Genomic DNA, 10,353 nt, shown 5'->3' with positions numbered 1-10,353 from the left:
ACCAGGCGGTACCTGGACACGGTGGTGGGCGGTTAGCGGGGCGGATGAGACCCGGCCCGGTTCTCCGCAGCAGGCAGGTCTCAGCACCCTGGTGCCGCACAGGGATCCGGGTGTGAGAAGGACGCTGACCCTGTCCGCCCTCCCCACCGGGAAACGGAGGCTGGCCCTGCCCAGGCGAGTCACAGAGCAGCGGCGGGAGGGAAAACAGCCTCCCCAAGAGGAGTGCGGGGGAGCAGTGGGATCCCCGGCTCCTGCCTGTGTGGAGGGGGGAGCAGCGCACCAGGACGCTGGGAAGCCGCCTTCATGGAAGCTCTGGAAAGCACAAGGAAGCGGGAGGCACACGCAGCTGGGTCAGTGGACTGGGCTGAAGGGGAGCAGGGGGTTTTAGTCAGAAGAACGTGAGTGGACTGGAGTCTGCTGGGCCCGAACGCCGGAAGCCACTGGACTCGGGAGGACTGGGAAGGGAGAAGAGTCTGGAAGACCCGTAGGTGGAGGCCAGGCAGGGTGAGGGCCATCCTCTACCTGTCCCAACTTCTGCGTGTCTTTGAGTGTTTTGTTCTTTGGTTCTTTGGAAAACACAGATACAGTATTCTAAACTCTGTCTCAACGGAGAGGGGAAAGTCAGGTCCACTAGGAGGAACAGGATGCTTTCACGCATTGGCCTGTGTACCCGGGACCAGAGAGAGCTTCCCGGGACCCCAAGCAGTGGAAAATCCCAGAACTCGGTGCCGTGTTTCCTGAAAATAAGGCCTAAGGGAAAGTGAGCAGCCATGAGAACTGACATCCAAAATGCCAGCCTGTCCACGCCTGCCCGGCGGCCCTAACAGAGCAGCCGCCCGGAGAGCATCACCAGGTGTGACCTTGAGTGACCCCACCATCACCACGGCAACGAGCAGGGCTTAGAGAGCAGGAAATGGAGTTTGGGTCGCTCCCCCAGCCCTTACCTCTTCTCACAGTAGTACCTGACGGTGGACCCTGAGGTGAAATTCGCTCCTTTGAAGTAGCCGTGAGCTGGCTTCTCCGGAGGGCCACAGTTTCCTGAGAGAAGGGAGCACAGGAGCATCCTGAGACCAGCACACCCAGTGGGCAGCACCCCTACCTGCACAGTCTGCCCAGCACCTGCCGTCTGCATGGCAGCACAGGTGGGGCCTGGGCGGGCTCTGACCTTTCACCTGCCTTTCTAATATTTTGGGATAAGTAGGTTAAATACCGTTATTTTTTAAGTCCTTTTCAGCATTGAGATTTTTATGAGGTTAAATGGTGGTCAAGGTTAAAGGTTAAATTAGGACTGACTGGATAGGAATGTACATACTGAAATACAAATGTTTTGAAAACAAATATGCTGAGTTAAAAAAAGAAAATTATGAAAGATGACTGCAGTATGATGGCACATTCCTGTGATCCCATCACTTGGGAGGCTGAGGCAGGAGGATTCCTGTGAATTTGGAGGCCAGCCTGGGTTACATAGTGAGTTCAAGGCCAGCCTAAACTGCATAGCAAGACCCTGTCTCAATGCCTCCCCAAAAGTATAAAAGAGCATGCATAATGTAATACCATTTTTTGTAAAACACAGTCACATACAAACGTACAGAAAAATACTCTGGGAAGTTAGATGTCAAAGTATTTCTAACCCTTATCACCTACTGGTAGGCTTGTATGAAATTGATTTCTTCACATATAGGGTCCCTCTAAATAGTTCAGGCTGGCCTTGAATTCACTATGCAGCCCAGGCTGGTCTTGAACTTGTGATCCTCCTGCCTCAGCCTCCCGAGTGCTGGGATGATAGGCCTGCACCACCTCCGCTGGGTGCTTCTATATTTTTTGACAACAAAGATACATTACTTAAACAGTTAATTCAGAATCTGTAGAAGTTCAAAGTCTGCAGTAATAATAGAGGAAATAAAGAATTTCCATGTGTTAATTAAGGAACTCTAATTTGGACAGGGCTCTGGTGACTTAAAAGTTTAATTCTGAACCAAAGGAGATGATGTGCATTTGGGTTCTAATAGACAAAAATACTGTGCTTTCCAGGGACCTTGGAAAGTTCTCCAGAATTTGCACAATTAAGTAACACAAGACAGGGATCCTGTGGCTCGGAATCAGGGTAGATATCACTACACTGAATAAAACAGAAAGGTTTGGAAGCTATTCAGAAATGCCATGAACCTGTGAGGTAAAGCGACATCACCCATGCACTTGTTACTTGGCTTCATGTAGTATGTACACATGCTTTGAGTAGCCGCAAATTCCCTTACAGAAGCATATGTAGTTTGTGCTTTCAAACTGCCTAGCCATTTATTATTTTAATAGCACTGCCGAAGTACATTCCAAGATTAATATCACTTTGCTCTCTCACTGACATAAGTGGCTGTATCCTCATATCCTGCATGCTATTAGATGAAATCAACATTTTATGTTTTGTGACTCTGATTAGTAAAAGATTTATGTCTAATTTTAATTTCCAGTTCCACAATTCTTAGTAATTGTTCAACAAAACTGGGGATTAGAAATTCTGTGAGCTCACAGCTCTGGAATTGTCCATCCTTACACATTTTAGTCATTTTTCTACTACTGTGTCTTTTTCCTACTGATTTCTGGGCACTCTTTATATATTTAACATGTAACGGTTTCACAGCCAAATATAATGTAATCACTTTGCTTTTATATTCATATATTTCAATCTATTTAGAACAGATTTTTTTCAAATACCATGAGCTATAGCCCCAACTTTGTCTTCTTCCAAACAGACCACTTTATCACTACCATTGAATACAAATGTTTTCCATGGATTTAAAATAAACTGTCCTAATTTCTGTCCCTATACATTGCTATTTTGATAGCATAGTAATTATCACAGCTCTAATTTGCCTCCGCCTGTAAACTGTTGTACATTTTGCTATTTTATAAGACAAGCATCTTCTCCCATTTGAGCCAGCCAAAGAGGAACACTAGTTGTAATTTTCCAAAGCATCGACTTGCAACATGAGATTTATGCCCTCCCCAGTGGGATTTTTAAACTAATTTTTTCCTTCACACTTTTTAATAGCTGCATATTTAGCATACACAGTGATGATGTGTATTGTAGGGAGTTGGTACGCATACATAACATGTCTTCATTCTTTTTCATTCTCTTTTTGTCGCTGCCTCTCCCTTCTCTCCCTGCTCCTTCCAACTCTTGGTCCCCTTGCCATTTGCAAAAGCTCTGTTTTTATCATTTTCCCCTTCAGTGCTTCTTTCCCTGTCCACTTTCCCTCCGCTCTGTCTTGTGCTCCCCCATCCACTTGAACAAGATCTCCCTGCTTCCCATTTACCCATCTCCATTTTGCTCTCCGTGTCACACCTTTTACATTTACAGGTCAGTGGGATGTGCTGGAGTGCTGAGCCTGCCCGCCATGGGAAGAGCATGCAGCTTCTGTTATTTTTGCCCTTCAGGAAATTGTCATACAGATATTGTGAATGCGCTTATTTTCACAATTTAAATATTCAACTAATAGGATAATAATATCCTAAGGAAATAGCCCAGACATAAAGATGTGGGAGTATATAAAACATTCATTTTAGCACTGTTCCTAACAACAAAAATATGCAAATACACATCCACGTAAATACATGAGAGAAGTATGATAAATTATGGTATATCCAGATGCAGCTTTAAAAAGTAGGAGCTAAAGCTATATTACTAGGGTGGGGAAAATGTCTATGTACATTGTTACAAAAAAAAAAAGCAGTTTAAAAATATGTATGGCAAGATCCCATTCCATAGGTATATACGTTTGCAAATACTTATGAAATGTTTAATTTAAAGCATTGCATCAGGGTTTTGTTTTAAATGTGCATAAACAAGAAAGAGTCGATGCATAAACACACCCAACTGCTTTCCTCTGAGGGGAATAATTGTAGTGATAAAAGAAAGACTTGTACCTCTTGTTATATTCAATCTTGAACTGGATGCGTTGTGGAGTTTTCTGGTTTTGTGTATTGCTTGAATAAAACTATCTTGAAATAAAAACATAAAATGCAATGCTCGATGTCCCAAACCACCCTGTCGTAGCAGGACAGGAATCCTGCGTGAACACAGAACAAACTATCCCTGGGCTTGTCTGCCTCACCGGGACGTATGCTTTGAGTCAAGCTTTGCTCTCGGGAGCCACATTTGTCTCTTGGCCTCCTGCAAGTTCCTCCCTGGCTCTGGGCACAGATGAGAGGGGTCCTGCGGGAGTGGGGGCATCCAGGGCAATGCTGCTAATCAGCGGCTGTCTCTCGGTACTCACTGCTTCTGCAGGTGGGGATGGGAGGTGCCCAGCCGTGGTCCTCCAGGCAGCGACTCCAGGCGCTGCCCTTGAGGACGTAGTGGTCACTGCACGTAAATGTGACTGTGTCGCCTACATCCACAGGACCTGAAGAACTGAACTCGCCGTTCTCCAACACAGGGTCAGGACAGTGGCCCACTGTGGAGGCAAACAGGCAGTGACCTGAAAGGACCAGGCTGATGCCGTCACAGCACAAGCCAGACCTCTCAGGCTTCAGGGAGAAGACGGCAGATGACAGCATCTATCTGCACATTTGTAAGGTGGACAGGTGTGTGGCACCAGAGGACAGAAGGTCCATGCAAGGTGGGAGAAGGCACATTGCTCTGAGCCTGGCAGAATGGTCTTGGTCTTGCACAAGAAGCCCTCGAACTGAAAGTTAAGTTCACTAAACATGAGTAGGCCCCCAACTACACACTGCTAACCGTACACTCGTTATCCCGTCGCGTTATACACTGCTCAAAAGTTTTGAATCTCTCTTAAGGCAAGTCTTTCTCTTCATCCAGCCACCTGCATGCCTACTCATCACCTTTTGGTTCTATTTTTATTTTCGTGATGCAGAAAAGTAGGGGAAATGCAGAAACGTGGATTTCTTCACATTAATGAATGATGACAATGTTGGTGTAGCCCACAGAGACACAATACAGCTATTTTTAAATATTAATAATATTAATAATGAAGAGGACACAGACTATTCTCTGTCTCTGAAAGGGACCCCACACTGTGTGACGCTGAGCAAGTCACTCCGATCTCACACACCACAGGTTGTATGGTGGGGGAAATAAAATGAACTGATGTTCTTCTTTCAGAATACTAAAGGGAAGATATTGACAGAACAGGATTAATCAACTGATGAAGCTATGAAATGAGTATAATGTCAATTTGATTTTTCTGGCTTTTGGGGTTTTTTAATAATATCTTTTTTTTGTTTTTTTGGCCAAACTGAGGATTGAACCCAGAGCCTTTGTGTTAAGCCACACCCCCAACTCCCCTGCCTTCCTGCTTAAATCATGAAGCTGGGGTCTCATGAAGTTGGTAAGTGGCTGAAGCTGGGCAAAAATTTGTGACCCTCCTACCTCAGCCTCCCAAGGTGCTGGGAGCACAGGCTTGGACACGAGAATTTATAAAGCAGTATGAGATTGAATAAAGTGTCGTGAGGAAGGCAGGCTTCAGATATGGGGAAATTTCTCCAAGGGCCTAGGGGTGCAGCTTAGTAGTAAAGCAGGTGCTTGGCATGAGGGGGCCCTTGGGTTGATACCAGCGGTACTGAAAATCCCTTCTTAAAAAATAATCGATTGTAGTGACTCAACCCAACTCATACTGATCAAGAGCTGATCTTGTATGCTTCTCAGAGAAGTTCCTCTTCTACAGAGCTTTAAAATGGATTCCTAGAAACTGAGAATTTTTAAAACAGAGTTTTGGGCCAGGGATTTAGCTCAGTGGTTCCACCGCCTGCCCCCGAGTTTGATCCCCTGTACCAAAACAAACAAAATATATAGTTTTAACATGGCCTAGAGGAAGGAGACCACAAAGGAATATAGTGAGATGATAAAATGGGCAGAGGTGGGAAGATCCGACTTACAGTGGCACTGAGCGGTGGAGGCCGCCCACTGCTCAGAGCCGTTGCAAACAAAGCTATTCTTTCCTTGTAGGTGGTAGCCTGTGATACAAAAGTAAGTCTCCAGCACCTGTCCTTCCACCTCCTCTGCCACAGATATGCTGTTCTTCACTGAGGGGGTTTCTGTGCAGCTCTGTGCTGGAACGCAAAAGAAGACAGACTCACTTGGTGTTCCACGTGCTGCCTGGGGGCCCCGTGAGATGCCCCACAAGCCTGTCTTTCTGCGGGATCCCTGGTTCTGATTCCTGTTCTCTCCATGGGCAGACACTTTCCTGTCCCTCCTTTGCCAGAGACTTTCAGTTACCCGGTGCCTCCAGGAGGACAGTAGGCATCTCCCTCAAGTCCAGCCACAAGATACCCACTCACAAAACACCCCGTGGGCACTGCCTCTCAGGAGTTTGTTTTGCACCCAGAAGAGGAATGGCGACTCAATGGTAACTGCTCTCTTCAGAGAGCAGGATCATCCTGAAGTATATACCGAGCCCCTTGTGAGTAGGGAACATTAGGCAAAGTAATTTGAGATTTTTCAATTAAAAAAAAACCTGCAAGTTTCATAAAATTTTGGACAGAATGCCTCATAACCCACAAACTGAGGTCCAGTGCCCTACCAGATGAGCGTAAGGAAGGTATACATACCAGCTGAGGCGGGGAGCAGCCACACAAACACGAGACAGCATACAGTCTGGCACAACATCTAGCGTCAAGACCTGACCCACGCTGGAATTAACCCAGCCCAAAAACCTAGTTCTGATCCAATGAGATCTTCTGAAACCACTTATGACCAGACCAACCACATCCACATCCCCTCTAGAGAACAGGTTTTCTTTCCCTAGAAAACCGGGAAAAAATACAAAAGTAAAAAACAGCCCCAAAATCCTGCAAGAGCAGATAAGAGTGGTAAGGAAGCTAATGTGGAGAGGGGCTGTGCAGAAACAGAGATGGTAAAAGAGCTGCTAGTTTAAAAACTCAGTCTCAGATTTTCCCAGCTTCTGGGAATGCAGATCCGGTGCCCAGTCCCTTTTCCTAACTGCAGGTTTGTCTTTCCCCAGCAGACGTGGGTGAAATGGTCTTTCCCTGACCTGACTTCTGTCAATATTTGCTGTGTCTATAACCACCCCCTTTCGCAACTCAAGCCAGCACTGGGGGGTAGAGCTTTCCCAGGAAAAGATCCAACTCAGAGCTGCCTCCTAAGTGCCACCTCCTGTTCCAGTCCCAAACAACGGATACCCCAAGGCTCTCAGCAGTGCTGAAATGGAAAGCCCCAGGAAGTGAACCAACCTGACCTGTCTCTCCGTCCAAATAGTGTCCGCATATGCAAGGCCTGTGCTGGGCTTCCCCCTGCGGCTCTTCCTGGGACAGGTTTGAGCAGAGTCCACAGTTAGCCACATAAATGGAGAAAGCGGTAGAGGACAGGCTTTGGCCTCAGGAATCAGCACATGGAATTGCTCTGAGCACTCTCCCATAGCATCTGCCTCGGGACTGTGAAGGCGCAGTTCATTCTCTGTGCTCCAATTATAAAACTGGGATAAAACTATAAAATTTTAAGTTTCAGGGCCCATAAAGCATCTAAGGACACAGAAAGTTTTCAAATGTTCTTCTCTTCCCCACCCATTTTCATCTTTTTGCAATGATCTCTTTGCTTTTCTTCGGACAAAGACCAGACTATGCCACTCCCAAGTATGCCACTGGGTATACAGATTCTTTTAAGTTGAAGATATTTGTGATTCAACAAATGTCTGAGGTAAAAGCTTTCTTGGGGGTTCCCTCATTAGACTAAAAGCAGCCCCTTCTGGGAAATAAGGCAGACGTGAGTTCTGCTTCAGTGCTGATTCACTCCCAGAGAGAGAATGCAAATAAAATCTATCCCAAAGGTCTTTTGGGGGGAGTTTTACGGCCTTGAAGAAGACAGAGAAACCACTCATACCCACAAGGACAAATATTACAAAACTTATCATCTGTTTGTTCTCCTGAAATCTATTTATCTTTGACAAAATCACCTGCTTTCTGGTCAGTACTTCTCTCTTTGCCCTTCACCTGCTAAGATGGTGTACAAACCTCAGATCTGACTACGCTGCGAGTTACTGTCCACTCACACATATTCAGGTTACCTGTGTAAATAAACGGAGTTTTTTCTGTTAATGTTTTTAGTTTAATTCACAGATCACAGAAGGTACAGGAAAGGTTCCCCCCCCCGCTCTTCTTTATACTCTAACACTGAACTGTTAAAAACTTTAGAATAAGTTTTGCATCTCATTTGATCTTTTTTTTTATTATTCCTCTCCATGTGCCTCTTACTGAAGAGTTGTCTGCTGAATGAATCAAAGCAATGCAAGAATAAATGAACACATCTGGAAGTTCTACCTAAGCCCCAAAGTCCATATTCATTGTTTTTATCGTCTTATTTGAATACATGAACAACTGAAGCGTCAGCATCTTATATAGTTTTCAAAATTAAAAACATGCTTTATGCAAATATAAAACGAATACGTCAAAGATTTCATTCAATTCATTAATTAATGAGGAACCATTAAGATGCTAGAACTCGTTGAGAATTTGAAAGATGGAACTGTATATTGTCCACCAAAAGACTTCTGAATGACTTTTTAAAAATGCAAAATTTGGCCAGGGATTTAGCTCAGTGGTGCTGCTCCCTGCCTCATAAGCGCAAGGTTGTGAGTTTGATTCCCAGTACCAAATAAATAAATAAATGTAAATAAAAATTTTAAAATTAAAATGCAAAATTAATATCCTACAGAACACCAATATTTGGAATTGGCTTTTCTCTATGAGAGAAAAATAATTGAAACAAAATGGACAAAATTCACTTGCTTTGAACTGTGATCAGAAATCATTAGCATTATTCTCACATAAAAATAATTTTTGTTTTCAACCATTTGCTACAAATTAAACTATTTTTGGAGAGTTGTAAAAGAACTGAGTGAATAGAAAGTTAATCAAAGTTGCAGACCGCTTTGGAATTACTAACCCTCAGTCTGCTAAAAAAAATGCCCAGTTATGCACTGAAAATTTATTCCAGTGATCTCTTTTTGTCTAGTTCTAAATTCTGAATAAGTTTTCTTAATGCATGTTCTATCCTTTGAGGAATAACTGCTCTTTGGTGTCTTGTATAGAAGTATATCCATGTTTATACAATTGAGGAGTAAAAGGGGAAGGAAAATCTAATTTAGCCCTACATAAATACGGACATAAAATCTAGCATATGTTATTAGTATTAGTATTAGTATTTTGGTACCGGGGATTGAACTTGGATCCTTGCACTTGCGAAGTGGTGGAACCACTGAGCTAAATCCCCAGCCCTCCCGCATGTATTATTGAGAATTGCAAAGCATTCACCTCAGTGCCTAGCTTCAGATACCAGACTTCAGAGATGTGACATTACATATGCTCTTGTCTTACTTGTATTTCTCCACGGAATATAAAAATATTCACACTAATTGAAACACATAGACTATAAATATCTTCACATACTTCCAGGCAGGTTTCGTTGTCAAATGAGTTAAAAGAAAACTTGGTTTTCAGAGTTTTTTGCATTGTAGAATCACAGATAAACAGATACTGGGATCCCTGTCTCAAGCCTCAATGTCCTGCTTAGGTGATACAGTGCAAGGAGCAAGAAAGACACGGAAACAAGACTGAAACAGAACACAGGGATTAGGATGGTCCAAGGCGAGCAGGAATAAAGACACCAGGCACCTAAGACCCCCTGCATTGATTACATAGTCATGGGAAGAAGAGATGGGGCAGAGTGAGCGGCAGGCTCATAAAGGGGGGCAAAGGCATTCCTGCAGAAGGAACAGAGGGACACCGAGACTGGGTGGTAATTGTCCAGTAACCCGTCAGGTCAGTGGGGGAGGCCATAATTCAGGGAAAGGAATTTAGTTGGAGCCACATTACCATTGGCTGTGACATTAACTCATGACATTATCTCTCAGGGCCCTGCAGCTTCACAGACCAAGACTCAGGTCTGCCACAGCGATGTGTGTGTGAGTGTGGGGTGGTTTGCTCTCCCACTTGCCATCCAATGTGCCCACGAGTCATGCAGGCTTTGGTCAGACTCTTCATATGGCTGAATTATAAGGAAGCAAGAAGCCTGTGCCATTCATAGGCTGCCAGGAAACTGGGGAGGGAGGTCAGCATGACACAGATATCACTTGATTGTATACATTTTTAACATGTCAAAGGAAAGCAATGGAGAAGGGGATCTGAGGATTTTACCTGCCTCTTGGTTTCCCAGCTGAGGTCCAGAGACGGATTTCAGGTTGTGACTTAAACTGTCTGCAAAATTGATGTGCATCTTTTTCTTGGAAGTCGTTAGCATGTCAGACAGACTCTTATTGAGTTCAAGAGAATAAGTGCATGTTGGGAGGCACAGAGTAGGTGTAAAGGTCACCGAGCCGGTGATGGGCT

At 44.4% G+C, this 10,353-nt stretch overlaps 1 protein-coding gene across 1 annotated transcript in view; it reads right to left on the bottom strand.

Moving 5' to 3' along the window:
• The window catches only part of C4bpb (complement component 4 binding protein beta), an 8,325-nt gene extending 1,311 nt beyond the window's left edge, over window positions 1-7,014 (bottom strand). The window contains exons 1-5 of the mRNA XM_010613219.3: window positions 6,562-7,014; window positions 5,890-6,063; window positions 4,272-4,448; window positions 945-1,038; window positions 13-88 (exon numbers count right to left, since the gene is read on the bottom strand). Coding sequence (XP_010611521.1) covers window positions 13-88; window positions 945-1,038; window positions 4,272-4,448; window positions 5,890-6,063; window positions 6,562-6,619 — 579 coding nt within the window. The 5' untranslated portion in view covers window positions 6,620-7,014. The remainder of the gene's footprint in view (window positions 1-12; window positions 89-944; window positions 1,039-4,271; window positions 4,449-5,889; window positions 6,064-6,561) is intronic.
• Window positions 7,015-10,353: the final 3,339 nt, after the last annotated feature.

This window comes from Fukomys damarensis, unplaced genomic scaffold (assembly GCF_012274545.1).
Source record: "Fukomys damarensis isolate Sample0158 unplaced genomic scaffold, DMR_v1.0_HiC HiC_scaffold_11, whole genome shotgun sequence".
Lineage (NCBI taxonomy): Eukaryota > Metazoa > Chordata > Mammalia > Rodentia > Bathyergidae > Fukomys > Fukomys damarensis.
Note: the sequence above shows the minus strand (reverse complement) of the source record. Positions and strands in the feature narration are given on the sequence as shown.